At 43.4% G+C, this 22,043-nt stretch overlaps 1 protein-coding gene across 1 annotated transcript in view; it reads right to left on the bottom strand.

The window, feature by feature from the left end:
* Positions 1–21,807, bottom strand: part of LOC126335865 (odorant receptor 43a-like) — a 97,476-nt gene extending 75,669 nt beyond the window's left edge. The window contains exons 1-2 of the mRNA XM_049999338.1: positions 21,623–21,807; positions 6,464–7,273 (exon numbers count right to left, since the gene is read on the bottom strand). Of these exons, the coding sequence (XP_049855295.1) occupies positions 6,464–7,273; positions 21,623–21,807 (995 nt within the window). The remainder of the gene's footprint in view (positions 1–6,463; positions 7,274–21,622) is intronic.
* Positions 21,808–22,043: the final 236 nt, after the last annotated feature.

Raw genomic sequence — 22,043 nt, forward strand, 5'->3', positions numbered from 1 at the left:
GTCCTCAGAGGCTTATTATTCCAGTACACAAACTGCAGAACACAGATTTGAATGTTTCTATACGCAGAGAGGCTGGGAATAGGATGCATCGTGTGTTTTGACACTGTGCAAGACTCCTTAAGAGTAACACCATAAAATAGTATTTACGGTATGCTTCACTCTACTATCCGCAAACTGCTCCCATGTGGTGCCATCAACGAATAACTTACAAAAAAGACGCTGTTCGATGTTTAACAACATTTTTACTGTTTGTCTACAGGTTTACAGTTAAACCATTAACTATATTCTACCTCCATACTGCTATAATAAGCTACTCTGACTACTACAAATACGAAACAGAAGTGCTATATTAAACCTGGGGGAAACTTTGTTCTCCACAATACTACCAGTGCCGCAGTCTGTCAGTCGCGATTTAGCACTCTGTCACAAAACGCGGAATTTACCATTAAATTATTCCGTTACATTATTATTCTCCGCAATTTTGCAGAATATGCTGTGACATCATTAATGTATACAAACCACACGTCGGATTCACATACTATTGTACACTATAAATCTGTCGCTATGTAGCAGTCATAGGAACCATCATGCTTTAGTAGTTCTGTAAAGTTTCCTGGATGGATCCTAATGTTCCCTTGGAGATGACATCTCGCGTATAAAACGACACCTAGGGTCATACTATACGATAAGACAGTTGGGATTGACTGTTAAACATGGGTGGCATCCAACGGTAGAGTAATACTTATAATATATTTAAATGTCAAACCACAAGCCCAGGAGTGATCAAAGTTATTGGTAAACACATTATAGATTTTATAAGGTGTCCAGACATGTGACTATGGGAAACTTTTACGTTTTCCTTGGCTGAAGAACAGCATCAGGCTGGAGGCCATTACGGAATGGATCGAATGTTTCGTCCCTGTAAACGACGACATGTATCTTCCTTTTCAACTACTCTGTTATGGACAGTTATTGGTAATTCCTCACCGCTACTGCTGCTGTATAATGACATTATTTCGTCTTTCTGCGTATTACACGTCGATATCATCATCTCTGCAAACCAGCAATATCATGCTGTCACACTCTTATGTTGAATAGCCATACCTCGTAATATTTACGGCAATTTTTATAAGCTTTGCTTATTTAGGCCTGAACATGAAGAATTTTGTTGAGGACTTGATATTAACTGTATGCTTTAGCTGTGGCAGCATCAAGGATTGGTAGAATCTCTGACGTCATTTCCAGTTGTGATCCAATAAACTTTAGAAAACAACTGTTTCCGCATCATTTTAATCTATGTTGCGCCATTTTTTAGCATGTACAGCAATGGAGGTTGGTCATACAACGGTGTGCTAACAGAGAATATCAGGCGTTAAGCGTATTTAATGACTCATTATGCTTGCACGGTGCACTAAACCTTACATATAATACAACTTTATTTTTGCACGAATTTTCAAAAAAGATTTTAAATACTACGATAAGCACGCATTTTAATGAGTTATACAGACAACTTGGATGGAGCAATGTTTAATTTTTGGAGCTCCGATGTGCTTGCAAAGTGTGAGATGTCTCACAATAAATAATAAGTAATTTTATTTATTTCAGTGTTATCGACTCTGGCATTGTCTTTGAAAATGCCACGTCACACACTCTTACCGTCTTTATTAGTCTTTCTCGGGAGTGTGTGTTTATAATCAGTCACTGCTGTTCCGCAGTTTAAGTGATGTATCGCAATAAAGCACCTTATTCCTTACCCCACTAATAAGACAAGTGTGTTTTGCATGCTCACGTCTGTGTGTGTGTGTGTGGGGGGGGGGGGGGAGGGGGTGGCTACTACTTTATTAGTTCTTGTTTTAGATGATTACAGGTTTTGTTTTTGCGAGCCATATTTTCCCGGAATGCAGTTGCACAGATTGAATAAACTCTCTACGCATTTAGATACTGCTGCAACATAAACATTACATTTTCTTACGCATTTTAGAATATTGTGACTTCATAGAAGTGGAGAGGTAACTGATTTAAACCTTACAGAGTTTTTTCTTGTATTTGACCTCAACTAGGTCTTAGATACTCGATGTAGGAACATTGCACTTTTCACGTTGCCAACGTATTTTGCAGATATTTTAGATTATTGTACGTCGTAAATGTGCAAAATAATATAGGATATACAGTCTATAAAGTTTTTAGAGAGATATTAGAACAAATAAGCCCTCGGTCACAAATATTAAGTCAAAATTGACCAGGTTTCGACGCTACTATGAGCGCCGTCTTCAGAATTAGACTAACTGTTCTAAAACATATTAAGTATATAATACATTAATAAAATTAAAGTTTGTACTGACTGGAAAAAGATGTAGTACTTACAAGTCACATATTAAAAAAGATCTAAGCCGGAAAGGCGACGTCATGAATAGTTGTAAGTAAGATGGCGAGCCGCTAAGGGCTGCTCGTACTTCAGTGAACAAGTGTTGCAACAAGACTATGTTCAAAGTTTTACTTTTAGAGAGGCTTGCCACCGTAGCTCTGATTGCAAACTTCGGCGAAAGTTGTTATTGTACAAAGCCTCCAGCAGGCCTGTGTCATTTGTAATAAAAGCAATAATTGGCAAAGAATATCATTGATTATATTTTTTACAGTGAACACTATGATGCATTATGTTTATCCCTCTTAAAATGGTGTCTGGGAACAATTTGAATGCTGAAATATTGAATTTGAGAGTGTGCTGTGACTTATATCAAGAGTGGGCCGAATTAATTACATTCAGACTGTTAATTTGCTTGTGTGCTTGACAGCTTAGTATAGTTTCTTAGCTATCACGTCGTTTTCTGACGTTATAAGCCTGGTCAGGCTAGTTTTACCACATATATTCCTTAGGCCTACCTTCTAAAGTGTCAACTGTTTCAAGCATGGAAATCTAGCTTTGGAATATATATTTTAGAATTTTTGGCATTAATTTGCCGACTGTGTATTCGTAGAAATCTACATTACACCGCTTGTACTTTCTTTATATTTCAGACATAATTTTATAGACATTTTAAAATAATGTGACATCTGACAAGCATCACTGATGTGGAGATTGGTTGGAAAGAAAATTGTGGCATTTGAGAAGCATCATAGATGTGGAAAATAATTAATTTATGACTTTTTAGCGGCTTAAATCAAGCATTCTACGTAACAGCAACAATTATCTTCATTTAGCAGTGCAAATCTCGTTTCCTACAGTGGAGCCATTTGTTGGCGACAGTAAGGAACTCATGATAAAACAAAGAAACAGTGCACATTTTCTACATTGAAGGTAGCCATCTCTTGTGGTGCAAAATCCGAACTAGATTCGTTTTCTACAGTGCGGGTGACAGTAAGGAACTAGTATATGGTACAGGACTTGCCTTCATTTCTCGATAATGGGATACTATTTAAGGAAAAACTCATGTTCAACAAGTATGTATTCCTGATTCATTATTTATATTTTATAAGAAAATGATCTCTATTCATTCCAGTATTCGATAGCGAATTATTTATAGTTTTGAAGGGAATTTACCAAAATGAATGGTGAGCCAGTCCTTAAACAAATTTTTAGAAGTCAGCAATGCAAAGTTAGTTGACAAAATTTTCGGTATTTATGCAATTCTGATACTTCACTGTACTTGGAGATTACGTCAGCTTATATGTTAAATCACTCGTGACATCACCAGATCACAGCTTCTCTACTGCACTGCATATAGTTGGATGCTGAGCGTGGGCGTGAGTGCCGGGTGCGCGGTGGTGGATTCCTAGAATGATCTTGGAGACCAAGGAAGTGCTCATTCCGATGTCAGCATTATAAAACAACCACTGTTGCCCCAGCATGGAAATGAATGGCATCGAAGATGAGGAAGTGCTGATGCTGATGTCAACAGAATATTACACGCACTATTGCCTTAGCGTGGTAGGATTCCTGGAATGACCTTGGTGGTAAGACATAGTGCTGATGTTGACGTCAGCAAAATTAAAGCATTGCCCGAGTTTATTCTTGCCCGTATACCCATTGTGCCTCTACTAATGTTTTAAACAGAACGTAAAATACGAGGACGTATCGAGGGTTGATGACCACTACAAAATCCGTTTTATCAAATTCAAGAATCAGTCTCATCACGGTCACCTTATACGGTGCATTACACTGACCAAGCATTCCACGGAGTTTGCAAACACATTGTGCACAACAGTCACTACATTTGTAGTAAATTTTCACTACAACATCTCCCTGTTCTGTCGTGAAGTGCCCCTTTATTAACCAGAAAGAAAACAAATGGAAACTTACTAGGACACAAATGATGGGCATTTCAAAACTTGCGTCCTTTATGGGATAACCTTTACTTTCATAGTGTTTATAGGCCGTCTTGGCCATACAGACAACGAAACCGAAGAGCACGAATGGACTCTAGTACTCAAACTGATGAAATTACTGACATGGGCGCAGATGTGGATAACACTAAATGTAAATTTAGTTTAGACATACTAGGTCATAATCGTCTTTAGCCAACATTTGCCACGGGAAACCTGTAGGCCTAATCAAAACAAATATAAATATTCAACTGATACATTATGTTTGAGATCACTGTACTGTATTATTAACGCTAGAGAAATGGCATTAGATCATCGGCCTGAAACATGCATTAGCTCGAGGGGCGTTCAATAAAAGTAATGCAACACATACTTTTCCCCCGAAAGCAGTTTGGTTTTATTCAGGGTCCAATACATCATATTATTCCCCATTCCTTCTCCTCAGCATTTTTCAACATAATCTACACTGACTGTGATGGCCTTACACCACCTTGCTGTGAGGGCCTGTATGCCCATGTAGTACCACTCCACTGGTCGACGTCAGAGCCAACCTCTTGTTGCGTCTGTAACCTCCCCATCATCCACTTACTGCTTGCCATGGAATGCATCCATCATTGGGCCCAACAGATGGTAGTCGGAAGGTGCGAGATATGGGCTGTAGGGTGAATCAGGAAGAAGAGTCCAATGAAGTCTTGTGAACTGCTCTTGGATGCACAGATTTGTGTGAGGCCTACGTTGTCATGGAGAAGGAGGAGTTCTTTAGCCTTTTTGTGGTGACAAACACGCTGAAGCCGTTTCTTTAATTTCCTGATCGTTGTACCATGAGGGCACACGATGAACAGGATAACCTCTGAGTCCCAGAAGATCGTCGCAATGATTTTACCGGTTTAGGGTGTTGCTTTGAACTTTTTGTTTGGAGAAGAGGTGACGGGGTACTCCATGGATTGCTTTTTTGTTTCTGGTTCGAAGTGATGAACCCATGTTTCATCGCCTTTGACGGTCTTTGACAAAAAATTATAACGGTCAGTATCGTAACGCACACGCATTTCCACACAGGTGGTCCTTCATAGCTGTTTATGGTCCTCTCTTAGGGGCCAAGGAACCCAGGACTGTGATCCGCCGATCAGCTCGAATGAGAGTATCCACACGTCCCATCATTGCAGGAGTCAGCTGACTGTGGCTGGTCAGCACGTGGGAGAACAGACAGGTTTGTGTGACCTTCTTTCCATGATGACAGATGCCTGCCCCAACAATTCACTACGTGTTTCTTCACTGCCATAGACATTGTGCAAGAGTCTACAAATACCTGCGATGCTCTGATTTTTCGGGAAAAGAAAGTCGATGGCATCTCTCTTGTCGGAAAACACCTCCGTCATAGACACTGAGCGAGGTGTTGAAGTGGCTAGCTCACTGAACTCGTAGTCGGGAGGACGATGGTTCAAACCCACATCTGGCGATTCTGATTTAGGTTTTCCGTGATTGCCCTAAATCGCTTCAGGCAGATGCTGGGATAGTCCCTGTGTAAGGGCACAGTCGATTTACTCCCCCATGTTTTCCTGTTCCGAGCTCGTGTTCCGTCTCTAACGACCTCGTTGTCAATGGGGTGTGAAACACTAACCTCCTCCTCCTCCGTCACAGACATTATTTTGAAGACTATACCTGTCGGAACTTCATGAAACCATAGAGGCTGAAGCTGGAGTATTCCACAATGTCTCACAACAAATTCCGCAGTTCTTAAACCGAAATAGGTCGAGAAAAAATGTGTTGCATTACTTACTGAAAGCCCCTCGTACATTAAGAGCAGCAGGCGAATGGGAATGCAGGGCCTGAAGCTTTTAAAGGTCTCCCCCCTGATCGGCTAAGGTGGTGGGATCTTCTTTTACATTACGTTCTCTATCGTCTTTCTTTTTCCTCTTAGAGCATCCATCGTCTCGTTCTCGTATTTTTACGAAGAGTGACGTTAGTTATAATAGATTAAGATTAATTTTATTTCATTAAGTAACGTTAATGCTGCGAAGCAAAAACACAGCAGAAGTTCATCAGATTGATTGAAGCAAATGGTTAACTACTTATATTCTACTAGGTGCTTGTTACACGTAAATAGCAACGAGTAAAGAAATAAAAAGATACGTGCCAACAATACCTTAAGATATCTTGGTGATACTGAATACACAAGCGAAGCTCTCTGTACATGTCTCGCTGAATATCCGACGCCTCCCCACTCACGTCGCTTTCGAAGGTCCTCGCCGACCCGGCGAGGTTAGTGCGAAGTCCCAGCGCGTTTATGCGGGACGATAGAATTCTCAGTTGTACGGAGACGTGGACCATGATGGCCACGAAGAAACAGTCGACGCTGACGGTGGCGAAGGCGAGCAGGAAGGTGCCGGCGCACTGCAGGGTGTAGGTGGCCGCGTAGACTGCCAGCTGGCTCGTGTCGAGCCACGACAGCTGCACGAACGGCAGCCTCCGCTCGCCCCGCTGGGCGATCAGCGGCATCGGGAACCAGACGAAGGACAGCAGGAAGAGGTAGGAGTGCAGCAGGAACGTGAGGCGCACCGCCTTCCTGTGGAAGGCGTCGAACGCGGCCTGGCGGCGGGCGTCGGCGCGCCGGTGTTCGGCCTGCGCTGCCACCAGCCGGTCGAGGCGGCGTACGAGCGCGTAGAAGCGGCGCCGGCCGCGCAGCAGCAGCGCCACCTTGGTGGCGCCGCCGCTCACGGCGAACGCGTTCGTCAGCGCCAGCGTCGTCTCCTGCAGGTCCTCCGACCCCTTGCCGACGCCCAGCACTACGAAGGCCATGTGGGTGCCGCACAGCGCCACCACCAGCGCGCTGAAGGCGTGGTAGGCGCTGCCGCGGCACGCCGGCCACACGCCCAGCAGGTACAGGAAGCGCACGTTGTGCTTGAGCACCGAGCCGGCCGCGCCGCGCCACGTCACCACGCGCTCCTCTCCACACCTGCGGGGGTTCGACCAAAGTATGCGAACAACGCGAGAAGTCCGTAACCTAACGTAAATGCAGCTACTAGCCGAGCCTGCACTTTCACATCGAACGGCAACTGTACAGTGTCCTCAATACGTTGCGAGACTCAGTCGAGGTCACAACAGTGTTCTGACTAGTTGTGGGTGCATTTTGCGGGGTTAAGTGACGTGAATGTGGGCGATTTGCTGGTGCTCATACGGTGAAGCCTTCCGTAACATAAGTGACCGGAGTGTTTGCTTTCAGACGTTTCACGCCGTACACACCGCCGTAAAATGAAATTTATCTGAACAGGGCACCTTGCGAGGTGCCAGGGTGGAGAAGAGTTTGTACCCCTTTCATTCAGACCAACTTTGCATGAGAACGAGACATGCACTCGACCCTCTTCTTATCTACCAGCTAATTAATTATGCACACAACGGTAACAAAAGAAGATGAGGGTGGCCCCCGCTAGTTGGTAAAATAAGGAGTGCACACTCACAATAATTTAATAAAAATCGTAATATACTCAGAAAAAAGAGAACTTTATCATAACACACAACAGGAAATGGGATTCTGCATACATCTACGAAATAATATGCAGATTAAATATTACAACGAAATTTATTATACTTCAGAACATAAATCCACGTGATTATCGACACACACAGTAGGTTAAAGGATAGGGTATACTGAACTATTATGAGAACAAGAGTTGGCTCGAGAACAAGGGTTCCTACTCTCTGTGATGCAATAGATTGACGATAACGACTAGAGGTCCTAACCGATCAAATATTAATCTTCTGACTATATCGCAGTTAGTAGTGAGAGCTCAAATGGGATCACATGGAGAAAGATGCAAGGTGGACTGGTAGCAAGCGCGCGCGTTATGCTGAGGGATCCAATATAAAATTGATAAGGTCCTACAATGCCGGAGCCACAACATACTGTACAGTACTGAAACCTGCAGCGCGTCGTCGGTAGGCAGCGTGCTGATGATGTAGGCGCCGACTTCTGCCGTGCATCAATTCTGTGTCAACACCTGGCCCCGAAGGCTGTCCGAGAATTCTAACATCTTCCAAAAAAGAGCTACCAAGTCGCAAGACCGTCCGACCCTGAGGAAGATCATTTCCCAAATTCCCTGCCCGCGCAACGCAAGTGTGAAGCCAACATTGTTCTACTCCCTACTCTCCTCGAAAACCGCGAATCAGCATTCAGGTATGATTCCAAAATTCCCCCACACTGTCTCAGAGCATCATTCACGCCAATAGCGACCATTCCCTCCAATTTCGAGCAGGGCTTTATGACGGCAACTAGCCTCAGTTTGCGTTGACCAATCATGCCTCTGCTATTCAGCTGAGGGCACTGAACGTGCCGTTTGACCGACTACGAAAACAAGCTGGCTAGACCACCGGCCATCCGGCGCCAGACATACGCACCCAGCAGGGTACGGTCCACAGGTATTCTCAGAATCAAGAGGACAACGCAGTCAGTCGGTGCCAGGAATCTTCGTTCCGGACGCGCCGGAATGGTAAACGCATAAACTGCGGCGACACTCAGACGTCTCGCAGGTCGTTTCGCCCTGCATACAATAGGCGAAACTCGACAGACGTCAGTCGTTCCGCCAGGCGCTTAGGCCTATTGTACGAACCCCTCAGGATTCGGGGAAGTGCAGCCTCCAACCGGAAGAGCTGTGTGCCACGTCCACCGATGCTTGTCTCGCACAGGCCACCGAGGGAAGTAGCCCAACACGTTTAGGAATGAAGTGGAAAGTATTTTTTGAGCTCTCAGTTCAAATACTCTCATTACGATAACCTTACTCAGTCTGTTACTACCGTGCAATGACATATAACATTAATAAAATTGATGAAAATGAGAGGAGATATGCAAAAGAGGACATCGAACCTCCAACCTTTCGCTACTCAGTGGACGTCCAGTTGCGGTATCGGCGTGCAAAATTCAGCATTTGTCAACTATGAATGGCGGTCACCCCATATGTGTGAATCGGGCACCTGCTATGGAGGACCATATGCAGCAATGCTCATTGAACAGTCGTTGAGGAGACGCTATTGTTATCCCCTCGGTTTATCTGGGCAGTCACTTGCTCAACAGGTGCACATCTATTCTCCCAAACACATCTCCACAGCCATCATTCATCCTTGTCGTCTAGGGCTTATAATGCACCACAGTTGCTTCAGCTTCTGATGTGGATAAGTGCCATTTTGCCGTGCACTATATATAGTTTGTAAACTGTTTGCATGCCACTGTTATATGGCATGCAAACAGTTTATAAACTTAGCCGTTTCAAAAATGCTTCCACCCATGAAAGCCAATGACCAGATCCTTTTGGACCTAAGATAAATCCCTCCGTTCCTGCATTTCTGTAACCGTTGTACTGTTTTCTGCATCCCCCGACACGCTTTATACACTACTGGGCATTAAAATTGCTACACCACGAAGATGACGTGCTACAGACGCGAAATTTAACCGACAGGAAGAAGATGCTGTGATATGCAAATGATTAGCTTTTCAGAGCATTCACCCAAGGTTGGAGCTGGTGGCGATACCTACAACGTGATGACATGAGGAAAGTTTCCAACCGATTTCTCATACACAAACAGCAGTTGACCGGCTTTGCCTGGTGAAACGTTGCTGTGATGCCTTGTGTAAGGAGGATAAATGCGTACCATCACGTTTCCGACTTTGATAAAGGTCGGATTGTAGCCTATCGCGATTGCGGTTTTTCGTATCGCGACTTTGCTGCTCGCGTCGGTCGAGATCCAATGACTGTTAGCAGAATATGGAATCGGTGGGTTCAAGAGGGTAATACGGAACGCCGTGCTGGATCCCAACGGCCTCAAATCATTAGCAGTCGCGATGACAGGCATCTTATCCGCATGGCTGTAACAGATCGTGCAGCCATGTCTATATCCCCGAGTCAACAGATGAGGACGTTTGCAAGACAACAACCATCTGCACGAACAGTTTGACGACGTTCAACGACGAACCTGGGTGCACGAATGGCAAATCGTCACTTTTTTCGGGTGAATCCAGGTTCTGTTTACAGCATCTGATGGTCGCATCCGTGTTTGGCGACATTGCGGTGAACACACATTGGAAGCGTGTATTCGTCATCGCCATACTGGCGTGTCACTCGGCGTGATGGTATGGGATGCCATTAGTTACACGTCTCAATCACCTCTTGTTTTCATTCATGGCACTTTGAACAGTGGACGTTACATTTCAGATGTGTTAAGACCCGTGGGTCTACCCTTCAATTGATCCCTGCGAAACCCTACATTTCAGCAGGATAATGCAAGACCGCATGTTGCAGGTCCTGTACGGGCCTTTCTGGATACAGAAAATGTTCGACTGCTGCCCTGGCCAGCACATTCTCCAGATCTCTCACCAATTGAAAACTTCTGGTCAATGGTGGCCGAGCAACTGACTCGTCACAATAGGCCAGTCACTACCCTTGATGAACTGTGATATCGTGTTGAAGCTGCGTGGGCAGCAGTACCTGTACACGCCATCCAAGCTCTGTTTGACTCAATGCCCAGGCGTATCCAGGCCGTTATTACGGCCTGAGGTGGTTGTTCTGGGTACTGCTTGCTCAGGATCTATGCACCCAAATTGCGTGAAAATGTAATCACATGTCAGTTCTAGTATAATATATTTGTCCAATGAAGACCCGTTTATCATCTGCATTTCTTCTTGGTGTAGCAATTTTAATGGCCAGTAGTGTACATCCTCCACTGCTAGTGCTGCCACCTGCCATCTGTGAGTGGTTACTGCATGATGACGTCGAACATAGACAATGGTCACATTAATGTGACTGGGCTCTATACCTCTGTCCTTTTCTGTAAATTACAGTTGTAAAACTAACGTAAACTACATTAGGCTAACATAAGTGAGTGTAGACTATGGTAGTTTTCCTACTACCTTCGATAAGTTAAAGTTGTACCTGCGTTGCTTGTATTTTAAGTCCACTACATACCTATCGGGTGTTACCTCATACCGATCTCTTTCTTTATGCATGCGATCAGTGTCTTGCTAGAATTACCTCAAATTGGAAGTGGTGAACCATCTAGAAATTGAATGAGGATGTATAAAGGACCCAGCAACCTAAGGAACATTTTTATTCTACATAGTTACCCTCCTATCTGTTACTTTAAAAATACAGTATCTATAGTAAAATTGAAATTTTCAGTGTTTAAATCAGGTTTTATTCGACAACTGTTCAAAAATGGTTCAAATGGCTCTGAGCACTATGGGACTTAACATCCGAGATCATCAGTCCCCTATAACTCAGAACTACTAAAACATAACTAACCTAAGGACATCACACACATCCACGCCCGAGGAAGGATTCGAACCTGCGACCATAGCTGTCGCTCGGATCCAGACTGTAGCGCCTAGAACCGCTCGGCCACTCCGCCGGCATTCGAAAACGGTTGATTTGTAACGTGGAACAGAGGGATGTTGTAGGAAAAACAAACAAAAGAATACGGATTTATCATATAGAGCTAGAAACGCTATTTCCTCAACAAAAAGATGAAATAGAAAAAAACCGCAACACAAAAACTTATCAAATATCGCTTCAATAGTCCGTCGAACATATATAAAACATGTTTCTCTTATTCATAAACAAGTTCCGCGTTTACCAGTAACAAGTAGAAACTCTTGCCTTTGATATATGAACATTCTGTCGAGTACAAAATAATAATTATTATATGCATAGGGTGAATCACTTAAAACTTACACCACAAATATTGTACAAATAGAAAGTGCTATTGATGTGCGCTTTCCACAGGACAGATTGGTAGTTAGGGCCTCTTACTGTTAGCCAATAAACAGACTGTAATAGTACTTAGAAAGTATATTTTTTGTGCAAACATACATTTTTAAATGGAGCTATGCCTATTGACATTAACAGACTAAAAGTATTATAAATTAGAATGACAGTGGTGTTTGTTGCAGAACTCAAGTGCGAGTTGTTTACGAGATATCGTACTTTGAAAAGTTTCCACATCGACACTTGTTTGTGCCATTCAACCTGAATAGTTGCCGGGTATACTGTTGTATGTTTGCTTACAGTCTGCTTGTGTGTTCCTAGAGTGCGCTGCGACTTGCTAGTTGGTTAATGTGTGGCAGTCCAAGCAGAAGGTCGTCAGCGGACGATGGGATTTACCAATGCAGAAAAAGCCGACAAGCTCTTGGTGTATGCAGAGTATGGGTTGAGTGCAGTTCTTTCTTGTACGGTGTATGCGGCGAGATATTCATGTTGTCAACCGTCTCGGCAGTTATTTATCAACCTCTTCAACCAGGTAAGTGACAGTGCTAGTGTAACACGTAGACAATGTAACAGATGGAAAAAAGTGACGACAGAAGAAGTGGAATTGATGCTTTTGCTACTGCTGCAGTTGATCCACACGTTAGTTCCCGCGTAGTCGCGCGAGAAAGTGGCATGAGTCAGGCAAGTGTATGTTTTTCCATCGACATGGGTTCCATCCCTATCATATCTCTCTCCATCAAGAGCAGCCTGGGAACTATCGTGAGAATCGTGTTAACTAGTGTATATGAGCTTCAAGACAGGATGTCTCAGATGTATCATTTATCTTGTTTAGAGATGAAGCCACATGTGTGAATCATGGCCAGGTAAACAGCGAAACATGCGCTATTGGCCTGTTGACTACCCCGTTGGCTTTGTCAGTTGGAACGTCAGCACCCATGGAGTGTTGTGAGGTAGTGAACCATCAATCAACTCATAGGTCAGTTTTTCATAGACGGAACACTGAGCACGCACAAGCCTCGCAGCCTCCTAACGGTCCCTCACCCGTGGATGCCAGAAGACCTTCCTCTGCAGACTAGGAGGAACCTGCGATACCAACATATGGCAGTCCAGCCCATAGTGCAAAAAGTACTTCAGCATGTCTTCACGAACAATTTCCAAATCGTTGGATTGGAGGCAGAGGACCTGTACCTTGGCCAGTCCTTTCTCCAAATTTAACGCCTGTAGACATTTTGCAAGGGGAAAGCTGAAAGACCCTCTATGCCAAAGAATACAAACTACATCCGATGATACGCAACGACATATTACTGCAACCTGCTTGAACATCTCTGCTGAAACGCTGGCACATGTGCAGCAGTCGTTCCATACCAGTCTGGAAGCGTGTTTTGCCACTGCCGGTGGTCACTTTGAACACAACCTGTACTTGTCAATTCTCTCGTTGCTGCTCACAATCCACATAGCTGGTGTATGCACTTCTGTTGTTCTTTAGTGTGTACTGCCACAGATATTGTACAAGTGTGAGTGTGGGAATTTTTCGAAATACAATATCTCGTAAAGAAAAGAGCTGAAAAACAGAATGCCAAAGAGGGAGCTATGGGGAGAAAAAAAGGACTGTGGTAAGGAACTCTTTTTGTAAGATTCTTTAGATTCCTCGATATCAGTCAACTACATTGAAGAAGGTGGCCATCGTGATTTCGTTGGAAGGTTTCTGAAATCTATAATGACTATGGTGAATCAGCGACTTGGTATTTGTGTTCTTGCTACCATAAACGGGCCTATGCTACCTGATCTGGGCTCATTGCGGCAGAAGCGAAGGATAAAGAATGAGTGTGCAACTTCTGTATTTAACATAAAGTGATTATTTATATTTATTCAGTTGTTTTTTCGTTCGCCAGTTTACTCGCCTACTTAAGTCATATTGCCAGGAAATGAGTATAAAAAGACGAATTTGACATCATTTCAAAAATGGTAAAGAATTTGCAGCAAATGCTACATTTAGGAAAACTACGAAATCAGTATAGTGATGGCTCTAGAGTATAGCCTGTTATTGTAGGCGTCAGGTCTAAAACAGGAGGATGAAAAAAATTCGGAAGCTTGCAGTCGTCATCTTGTCTTCCTTTGCCCTATAAGGTTCAAGACAATCGGAGTGAGTGGATGCTATAGGCTACGCGTATTGCCAATTAAGGCGCACAGTTCTAACGAAATTTTCACTATATACTCACGTAGTTTCTTGTCAGGGCTGTACATCCGCATGCTGCTTTTATACAGGAATCCGAGTCTTTCACAATCAACCACTCAAGTCTACTGATCGACTATTTGTGAGGAGAATTACGATCTTACTGCTTACATCCCCGCGGTGTGGCAGATGTCGGAGGATGTGAGCTTATGTCACGCAGATTTCGGCCCATCTTTTGCATTATGCGTGCTGTCGACACTATTGCGAAAAACACGTGCTACACGCACCATAAATAACTGATTTTAACGAAAATTCACCATTTTTTCTGTCACATCCCTCACCAACGGTTGGATATGTGGCTTACAGACTGTGGCATCTACTTAGGGGGAAATGACAATTGTGATACAATAAGAGAAATCAAAGCTCAAAGGGAAAATTTTAGGTGTTCATTCCTGCCACGTGCTATTCGATAGTGGAACGATGAATAAACTGTCTGAAAATGGTTCCATGAATCCTGTGCACACAGGAGGAGGAGGAGGAGGAGGATATTGGCGTTTAACGTCCCGTCGACAACGAGGTCATTAGAGACGGAGCACAAGCTCGGATTAGGGAAGGATGGGGAAGGAAGTTGGCCGTGCCCTTTCAAAGGAACCATCCCGGCATTTGCCTGGAGTGATCTAGGGAAATCACGGAAAACCTAAATCAGGATGGCCGGACGCGGGATTGAAGCGTCGTCCTCACAAATGCGAGTCCAGTGTGCTAACCACTCCGCCACCTCGCTCGGTCCCTGTGCACACGATTAAGTGTGAATTGCAGAGTAATCTTGTAGGTGTAGAAGAAGAAAAACTGTTATTCACATATACAAGCATATACATATTCGCTGGTCTAAATGAGGAGGCTGGGGCAGAGAGTCGGCCGTGGCGTTCCTATACAGGTTGAGGAAAATACGAGTAAAACTGATTCGAAAAATATTTACATTACGACTGACGCAGGACTCACCTCTGTTAATGAGCTTCACAGACGAAGCTGGAAGTGGCCACTATTTTGACGTCGATGCAGTGCCGTGCTCAATTTATCAAACTCACGTAGCAATTCTGCCTGAGGGATGGCAACAGTAGCGTTTCCAATGCTCTGCTGTAGCTCTTCCAGAGTGTGAGGATCATTTGAGTACACCTGATCCTTCAATTTGCCCAACAAATAAAAATAACAAGGTGAAAGACTAGGTGATCTAAGTAGGCAGGAGATTGCACTGCCTATGACGGGTATCCTCTCCTCGCTTTATGCACAAGTGACAAGATTGTCAAAGTGATGTGTGCTGTTGCTCCTCTTTGTTGTTTACCTGCTGTAAGTTGATCCACATATGGATTAAACCGTTTCTGGACATACCAGTTAGCATTAACACCAAAAATTGCCCAGCAAACACCAATCTTGACATCATGCAACAGCTCCTCAAAGTACTGACAGGAATTTCCTGATGCATAATGGCACATATTCTATGAAGTCACATACCTTGATAGGCGAAACCATTTCTCATCTGACGAAATGTAAAACCAATCATCCAAAAGTCCTGATTCCACCTCATTTAGAAACAACCGGTAGAACTCAACACGCGATAGTTCGTCTCTAGGGTTTAAATAATGCACAAAAGTAGTTTGGTAAAGAAACAGATGGAGGTCCTTTTTGACATTGTTTCGAAAGGACTCTCTCTCAATTCTCACTTGCACAGATGAACAGCATTGTGATGTCGGACTTTGTTCAGGGCTTTCCTTCTGTCGAGCCTTTTTTTGGTGTTCGAAACCTTTTCACGTTCTTATTGGCTACAAAGTCAGTTACGCGCCATTTTATCTCGAAGTTCTGCATTTCAGGCTTTGCTGGAGGTTCGTCAAGACAGTTCCGTTATTAAACACTTGCACAGAGAGTTCCGCACACGTTTTATGCGAATCGCAATGAACATGTGCTGCTTTATTGTGAGCACCATTTTGTGTCGCACTCAAAGGCACCTCTGCTCCTCTCAGCCACTCAAACATAATGACATAGCGAACTCCTCGGCAAAGAGCGTGCGGGAGATTCGCATGCGCAGACAATTGTCGCGTCTAAATAACAGTTTCGAGCATTTTCTGTGCTGGAGAGTTCTGTTCTGTTCTGTTCTGTTATGTTCATTAACAAGGGTCTGTTCCTTGTCAGTCTCATAAATACAATCTAAGAAGAAAAAAAGAAAAAAACGGTGCACCACCAAAGAATTATCCAAATGGGACGGAAATCGATAGATGTGATGAACATATACAGCAAACAAATGATTACAATTCCAGAAAAATTGGATAAAGTATTCAAGGGAAGGAGCTTAAAAGAAATTGAGCGTCAATAACGCTTTATGCAAGCAGTTATTCTGCTTGGTATTGATTGATAAAGTTGTTGGATGTCCTCATGAGGGATATCATGCCAAATTCTATCCAAATGGCGCATTAGATCGTCAAAATTCAGAACTTATTGGGGGGCCCTGCCCATTGTGCACCAAACGTTCTGAATTCGGGAGAGATCCGGCCACATTACTGGCCAAGGCGTCTCGTCTTCGGCCTGCAATCTCACTGACTGGAGTAGAATTGTCTTCATTCATGGGCCCCGCTTCGAAAATGAGGCCCGATGGCCTGAGAAGACATGTTTGGAGACGGGCTGGACGGTGGTGTGATACCAACGGGACTGTCGCCCGCCACACAGCCCAACAACCGAGAGTGGTGATCTGCGGTGCTGGTAGCATTTCTTTTTACAGCAGGACCCCTTTGGTTGCCATCCAAGGCGCCCTTACAACACAGCGGTACGTCGACAATATTCTGCGCCCCGATTTGTTGTCCTGGGCTTACATTTCAGCACAATAATGTCCGCCCGCACACGGCGAGAGTTTCTACTGCTTGTCTTAGCGTTGCCAAACCTTACATTGGCCAGCAAGGTCGCAAGATCTCTTCCTAATTGAAACTGCTTGGAGCATTATGGCCAGCGCCCTCCAAAAAGCTCGGAATTTTGATGATCTAATACGCCAATTGAATTTGGCACTATATTTCTTAGAAGGACATCCAACAATTCTGTCAATCAATGCCAAGCAGAAAGGGGCTTGCCTTGCTTAATATGTGAAGCTCTTTCCCTAGCATAAACCATCGAATTGTTCTGAAATTGTAATCATTTCTATCTCTATATATGTACGTCCCATCTATCTATTTCCGTCCCATTCTGATATTTCTTTCGTGATGCGTCGTTTTTCCCTTGTTTTAGAGTGTATTTTCTAGGCTAATTTCATTTTTTCTCTCCCCTGTCCTGGGAGCTTCCTCAGCGGTGGATAAAGACTAGCTGCCGCGACCAGAATCCAGCGGTCTTGGCGGTGGTCGGCGCGCAACACAAACCACGCGACTTACTGCTTTGTTGACTTGCCTGTAACCATTTGTTGGTAAACACGGATTATTTCTCTACAGTGCCACACTTTATATTGTTATTCTAAATGAGTGTCGCCAGTCTCGCTTTCAACTACTCCTACAGCACTAATCAGTCCCCTGTAGCAATAAAAAGATTCTCATATTTCATCACTACGAGCACCGCAAGTCTATAAGGCATCTACAACCAGTCTATAGCATCTCCTTCACAAATAAAAGAGGATAATAGTAAAAAAGGAGAAGGATTCACACGAAAACAGCAACTTCCAGTTTCCACTCGAGCAAATCGAGTTTATTCTCCCCAAGCCGTCTCATTGTTAGCAGACACCAACTGCAGGTAGCTGACGCCTCCAGGTACTGATGTGAAGCCGCTGCCCACCATGCGAGTGTTCGCTCACTATGTCACAGGAAAGTGGGAAACAGCTGAGTCCTTCACACTCGTGAGCAGCATCGCGCCTTGTCAACTCTTTCAATTTTCCATAGCAAAAGAACAACTTTATTGATTTTTTGAGGATCGCTTGCTACCGATCTCACAAACGCAAAGCTTTTGAAACCTCACTCCGCCCCACAGGGCCCACGATTCAACCCCTTCCCTCACTGGAGCTGTCGTTTAAATTCCAACTTCGTGAGCTCCAAAATGCCTCACAAAATTATTTAACATTTAGACCTTTCTGCTAGTCATAATCGGGAGCACAAGGTAGGCATTTTCTTTAGCCATTTCCTTCTCCCTCTGGTTGCTCTTCTGTATTGTGCTGATAGCTATGAGGATTTTTCATTCTTTCCAACAGGCCGGAAAACACCGGTCGTTGTCGGAAATCACAAGGCCTTCAGCCACCCCAGTCGGCTCAAGCCACGGCCCATTTAGGAGGATTAGGGAAAGACCAGCCAATCTTCTCCAGACTGGGAGAAGCGTCCTTTCACCAGATCTCGGAAACAAGTTCTCCCATACACTATAGTGGCCGAACAGGCATGCTGGACCAGGTTCTCCGAATGGAGGCTACAGACTCCATCCTCCTGAATTCAAGGTTAGTCTCTTTAAAACAGAGCAACCAAATTCTATTAGTTCATTTCTCAGTACTGATCACCGCACAAGCTACACATAATACGCCCATATCTTTTTCATAATATGACATTACGTACACTATTAGTTGACTATGTTCGATTTCTATATTGTGACTGAAACTTCTTATTTGGTAGCCTGCAAAACTGAGTCATTAGCCCCTCATAATGAGTGAGATGGTGATCACAGAAAAGGATAAGATGTTAGAATTTTTTCTTACAATTGTTACCCATCTCCTCGTCTGTGTTACAATGTAATAATTCACTATGTAGAACGTACTGCTTAACAGGTATTTATTAGCTGCCTTTTTAAACAAATGCGTTTCAGTAACCTCTTGAATTTTCTCTCTGGAATTTATTTTATAATTTTATTCCTGGGTAGAAAACGCTGTTTTGATTATTGTATTTATTTTTGCTTAGTAAATGGAAGTTCAGACTAGATCTTCGTCCATGATCATGTACAGAAGTGCTTTTGCGGTAATTACCGCGGTTATTTTAGAAGTGCATAAACTGATTAATAAATGCACTCTCACAATGTAGTTAAAATCCCCAGTGTTTTGAACAGATCTTTACAATGAACTTGACTACTATTTTTGGTTACGATTCTTATGAGCCGTTTCTGTACTTTGATAATTGTTTTCATCTTTTGTGCATTTTTCCCACAGAAAAGAATTTCATAGCTAAGAACGGAGTGCAGTCATCAATTGTTTGTTAATAACAAACCCTGTTACACAAAGATGACGGAGCTCTAAGGGTGTAACATGATGATGTCATTCTGTTTACAAGTATTTTTGTATGTTCACAAGACTTCATCTGAGAATCAATATTCATTCCTAGACAGGGTCTACAAGAAAATTAAAGAGGTCTTTGGAGAAAAGAGAAGCAGCTGTATGACTATCAAGAGATCAAATGGAAAACTAGTCCCAAGCAAAGAAGGGGAAGCTGAAAGGTGGGAGGAGTATACTGTATAGAAGGCCTCCACAAGGGAAATGAATTTGAAGGCAATATTATGGAAATGGAATGGGACGAAGATGAAGGTGAGCTGGGAGATAGGATACTACGAGAAGAATTTGATAGAGCACTGAATCATCTAAGTCGAAACAAAACCCTGGGAGTAGTTGACATTCCGTCAGAACTACGTATAGCCTTGGGAGAGTCATCCATGACAAAATTCTTCCATCTGATGCGTAAGGTGTATGAGACAGGCAAACTACTCTCACACTTCAAAAAGAATATAATAATTCCAGTTCCAAAGAGAGCAGCTACTGACACCTACGATTATTACTGAATTCCCAGTTTCATTACTCATGATTGCAAAATACTAACACGAATTATTTACAGAAGAATGGAAAAACTGATAGAAGTTCATCTCCGGGAAATCAGTTTCGATTCCGGAGAAATATTGTGATACGTGAGGCAATACTGACGCTACGACTTATCTTAAAAGATAGGTAGAGGAAAGGCACGGCTGCAGCCTGTCCTCACTGTTATTCAATCTGTACAGTGAGGCAGCAGTAAAGGAAATCAAAGAAAACTTTGGAGTAGGAATTTAAATTCAGGAAGAAGAAGTAACAACTTTGCCTTTTGCCTTGACGTTAAAATTCTGTCAAAGATTTCAAAGGACTTGGGAGAAGAGTTTAACGGAATGGATAGTGTCTTGAAAGGAGAATACAAGATGAACATAAAAAAAGGATAATAGAATGTAGTCGTCTTTATCAGGTGATGCTGAGATAATTAGATTAGGAAATGAGACACATAAAGTAGTAGATGATTTTTGCTATTTGGGCAGCAGAATAAATGATGATGGTCGAAGAAGAGAGGATACAAAATGTAGACTGGCAATGGCAAGAAAAGTCTTTCCGAACAAGAGAAATTTTTTAACATCGCGTATAGATTTAAGTGTTGGGGAGTCTTTTCTAAAAGTACTTGTATGGAGTGTAGCCATTTAGGGAAGTGAAACCTGGATGATAAACAGTTTAGACAAATAGAGAGTAGAGGCTTTTGAAATATTGTGCTACAGTAGAAAGCTGAAGATTAGAGAAGGTACTGACATACGGCCGGGAGAGCGGTGTGCTGAACACATGCCCCTCCATATCCGCATCAAGTGACGCCTGTTGTCTGAGGATGACACGGCGGCCGGTCGGTGCCTTTGGGTCTTCATGGTCTGTGCGGGTTACAAAAGAAAGTTGTGGCACAAGCTGACTAGAAGAAGAGATTGGTTGTAACACACATTCTGAGACATCAAGGGATTACGGGGTTAGTGCTGAAGGAAAGCGTGGGAGGTAAAAATCGCACAGGGAGAACAAGAGATGAATGTAGTAAGTAGATTGAGAAGGATGTAAGTTGCAGTAGTTATTCGGAGATGAGACTCGCACAAGACAGAGTAGCATGGGCAGCTATATCAAACCAGTCTTTGGACTGAAGACCGCAACGCAGCAGACGCGCCATCTACATTTAGTTTTACTATGGTGTTTTCCCTCTTCAAACTACAACTCATGGCATTTTGTTCGATGTAACTTCAATGTATACTGACCACTTGAAGGGTCTGCGATAAAACTATTAACCTCAGAAAGGATTAGTTTGGTCACGGTACTTGTTGTATTTTCGTATGCACCAATTTCTTGTAACGTGTAGTTCCAGTTGTACAGCTAAAAAAAAGTGTCTCCGAGATTAATTGTTTTGTCTCGTTGTATCTGTGTTCTTGTCTCTGAATACAGACAACGTATAATATAAACACAAAATTACGCTCTCGTGGGTCAGCGCTTTCTTCTGCTGTCATCTCCAGCTGCATTCTTCTTTGAGGGTGTCACTTTCTTTCTCTGCAAGGAGTGTGTCGTTTTCACAGTGACTACAATGTTTCTGTTATCAGCAAAGAGAATTTTTTCTCCATGACTAAGACTAACCTCCCAGACTCCATCTCCCGGTGATCGTTCCGCGAAGTCTCCATCGCCTGCGGCCAAATGCTGTTACTGTCTGTGTCCTCTGTGACCAACTGGTGGTGCCGTCTCCAAGTTGCCGTCCGTCTCCGCTCAACAAATGCCGCTGCCCCACACTCCCCCAGCCGCCAATATATCTCGTCCTCGTTCATCTGCGATACCTAGCGACAATAGTCGGTTAATATTAAACGTTTCCCGTCATAACGCTACAACCACTCTGACAAACTTTGTCCTCTGCTGAGTGGCCAGATTAAAGAGAATCGTGGATCACAGGGAAATAAGGACGTAATTAAGTGTATTTGTAACACCGACAGAAACTTTCACCTGGTTACCAAAGCAAAGTCTCTTCGGATAAAGATTTACGGTCGATACACACAGAGTTTACAAA

Source organism: Schistocerca gregaria, chromosome 2 (genome assembly GCF_023897955.1).
Source record: "Schistocerca gregaria isolate iqSchGreg1 chromosome 2, iqSchGreg1.2, whole genome shotgun sequence".
NCBI classification, from domain to species: Eukaryota; Metazoa; Arthropoda; class Insecta; order Orthoptera; family Acrididae; genus Schistocerca; species Schistocerca gregaria.